The sequence below is a fragment of the Haplochromis burtoni genome, unplaced genomic scaffold (genome assembly GCF_018398535.1).
Source record: "Haplochromis burtoni strain Fernald_Lab_line unplaced genomic scaffold, NCSU_Asbu1 Contig_873, whole genome shotgun sequence".
In the NCBI taxonomy this organism is placed as follows: domain Eukaryota; kingdom Metazoa; phylum Chordata; class Actinopteri; order Cichliformes; family Cichlidae; genus Haplochromis; species Haplochromis burtoni.
Window position 1 is genome coordinate 6,625 of NW_024583234.1, and position 2,583 is coordinate 9,207.

At 41.6% G+C, this 2,583-nt stretch overlaps 1 protein-coding gene across 1 annotated transcript in view; it reads left to right on the forward strand.

The window, feature by feature from the left end:
- The first annotated feature begins 470 nt into the window (after positions 1-470).
- Positions 471-2,583, forward strand: part of LOC106632551 — a 42,511-nt gene continuing 40,398 nt past the window's right edge. The window contains exon 1 of the mRNA XM_042215925.1: positions 471-553. Within this exon, the coding sequence (XP_042071859.1) occupies positions 520-553 (34 nt within the window). The 5' untranslated portion in view covers positions 471-519. The remainder of the gene's footprint in view (positions 554-2,583) is intronic.

Below are 2,583 nucleotides of genomic sequence, written 5' to 3' on the forward strand. Positions count from 1 at the left end.
ATTCCCTCCACCAGGTGGCGCTGTTGTACAGTGCTTGCTTCGCCTCATCACATTTCCGCCTCTTGCTACATCTTGTGTTCACCTTATTAAACTGATTAAACTGTAAAGTTATTAAAAGTTGTTTTTTTTATGCGGAGCTTCTCAGAATAAGAACAGTCACATGGTGCTGCTCTAACATGCAGACAGCATTGTGCTCTTACAAAAACATTTAGATAATTATATGAGAACAATGTGCAGCTTTTTCCCCGTTAGTCCGCTTTCACACCTGGAACATCTGGCAGCCTGCACACTTTGCTTCTTGTGTTTATTAACGTCCTACAGTGATCTTCACAGTCCACAGCAAAAATACAAACGAAAGCTCAGTTTTCTTTGCGCTTGTGCGGTCGTGTCAAACACATGAATGCAGGTGTGTTAAAGGAATCCTGGCCCCTCCTTTTGACTCGTGTCACGTGATATTCGTGCGTTAGATTTGTGTCTTTTCTTCGTAACAGTGGTAAACGTCCCTGACTCTCACAAAACATGACTTTCACGGTGCTTTTGCTTTTCGTGGCAGGTAGGTCTCAATGCTCATCTTTCAATTCTCAGTCTGCAGGTTTTGTTTCGACTTTTAAACGACTGAACGTTTATTAGTGAAGAGAGGCTCGTTATCGCTTTACAGTGTTCAGATGATCAGGTTACACACTCGTTATCCCACTCACGAGTTTTTATGTATTTTTGTCTTCATAGACTTTCTCGGACTTCCCGTTCGCAGGTTTCAGATTAGTTCTCACTGCAGATGTTCGTCTGTAGTTCTGCAGTGTTTCATCCTTTGAGCATATTTCCCAGCAGCCAGCAGAGTTCTAATCCATGCTTCTGGCTCTTAGTTGATGTTACTTCCTTTTTGTAATCCCTCATTGTTTATGTCCTCGGGTCTTAGTTTGTCATCTAGTCTTTAGGTTTGTGTTATCATGCATGTGTCCCACCTCCCTGCTTGTGTAGTCATTGTGTTTGTTTCCCTCTGTGTCTGTGTGTCAGGGTTATGTACCTGTAGTTTTCCCTCGTGTATATATTCCTCACTCCACTGTTACTTGATTTTGTATTTTGTCTTTGGATGAATCTCCAGCATTAAAACGGTTCCTGAGTTCACGTCTGGCCTCCCACGACCTGTTCAGTCATCATAAACATTAAATTAAAGTGTATATAATGTGAGTGAAAGGTAAATCCTCTCACATTTGTAGATGTGGGTTACTGGGAATGACCAAAATAATTGAACTTTAATAAAAGAAATGAATATTGTAAAAGAGAATATAAACCATGATCAGTATGGTGTAATGAAGTAAAACCATAATATAAAAGTAAACAATGAGCTCAGAGTGGGTGTGGATGCTTTAACGTGTCTGAGGAGAGTTACTGTTTCATATCATCGCACGCCTCGCACACACAAAACTCATCCTAGATTAAATAAAGGAAGAATATGGCCTGGCACTTTACTCAGTCCCAATGGACCCAAAGCGCTTTACACTACATCCAGTCATCCACACATTCACACACTGGTGATGGCAGCTACATCGTAGTCACAGCTGCCCTGGGGCAGCATAACAAATAAAAGACACTCCTGCTGGTGTCACGCAGCACAGTCACCTGGATCGTTCTTCAGCTGTGCATTGTGGGAAAGTCCCCAGGTAAACCCATGTGACTGCCACTCTCGTACTAAAACAACAAAACAGCCAGTGAAGACTTTTTCTTTTAGGATGAAGCATTCACCGTGTTTATTTCCTGATTTTATATTTTGTCTAAAACACATCAGTGTGACTGACCCAGAACATCTGAAAGTACTGGTGTAACATGACTCCCAACATGGAAATGCAAGAAAAACTTTTGCATAAGATATAATCAATCATTCATGCATCACTAGCACAACAGAACAGCACTACAGTCCTCTGTTTGACGCTGTAGTCAGTCACAAATACACAACGCTGGCAGATCAGAAGATTTACTCTTGTTTGCCCTTTGTCCTTCACACTGTCCACCAATAACTTTACAGTTGTGCCCTCTAACAGACAATGTAACACCTACCTACCTGCGAGCAGAGGATGGCTGTGTTTTTAGTACACCTCATCCATGGATTAGCTGAGGCTGTCAGTTTGAGCTTAGTGTACTCCTCAGGCCGCTCTTTCTTTACCACAGCCTTCTGTAGTTCTAGTTCCCTTCATGCTACCTTCATCTTGACCTCTAGTTTCCTTCTCCATGGCCGTTACTGCACATTGAGGCTCTGCGTCTTTTAGCCAAACATCCCAAGGTTCACTGCTGCTGTGGTGGACATCATAGTGACCGTCACATTGTCTGCAATGCTGCATTCACATCTTCTGGTAGACTTTCATGCAGTTTGTATATATATATATACAGGGATATATATATATATATATATATATATATTAGGGGTGCAACGATATTCGTATCGATATTGAACCGTTCGATACAGTGCTTTCGGTTCAGTACGCATATGTATCGAACAATACAACATTTGTAATTTATTTGATCAATTTTCCTTCTGACGATGCTGTCTGTGTTGAGCGCTCAGTGAATCTGTGTTCGACTACTCCG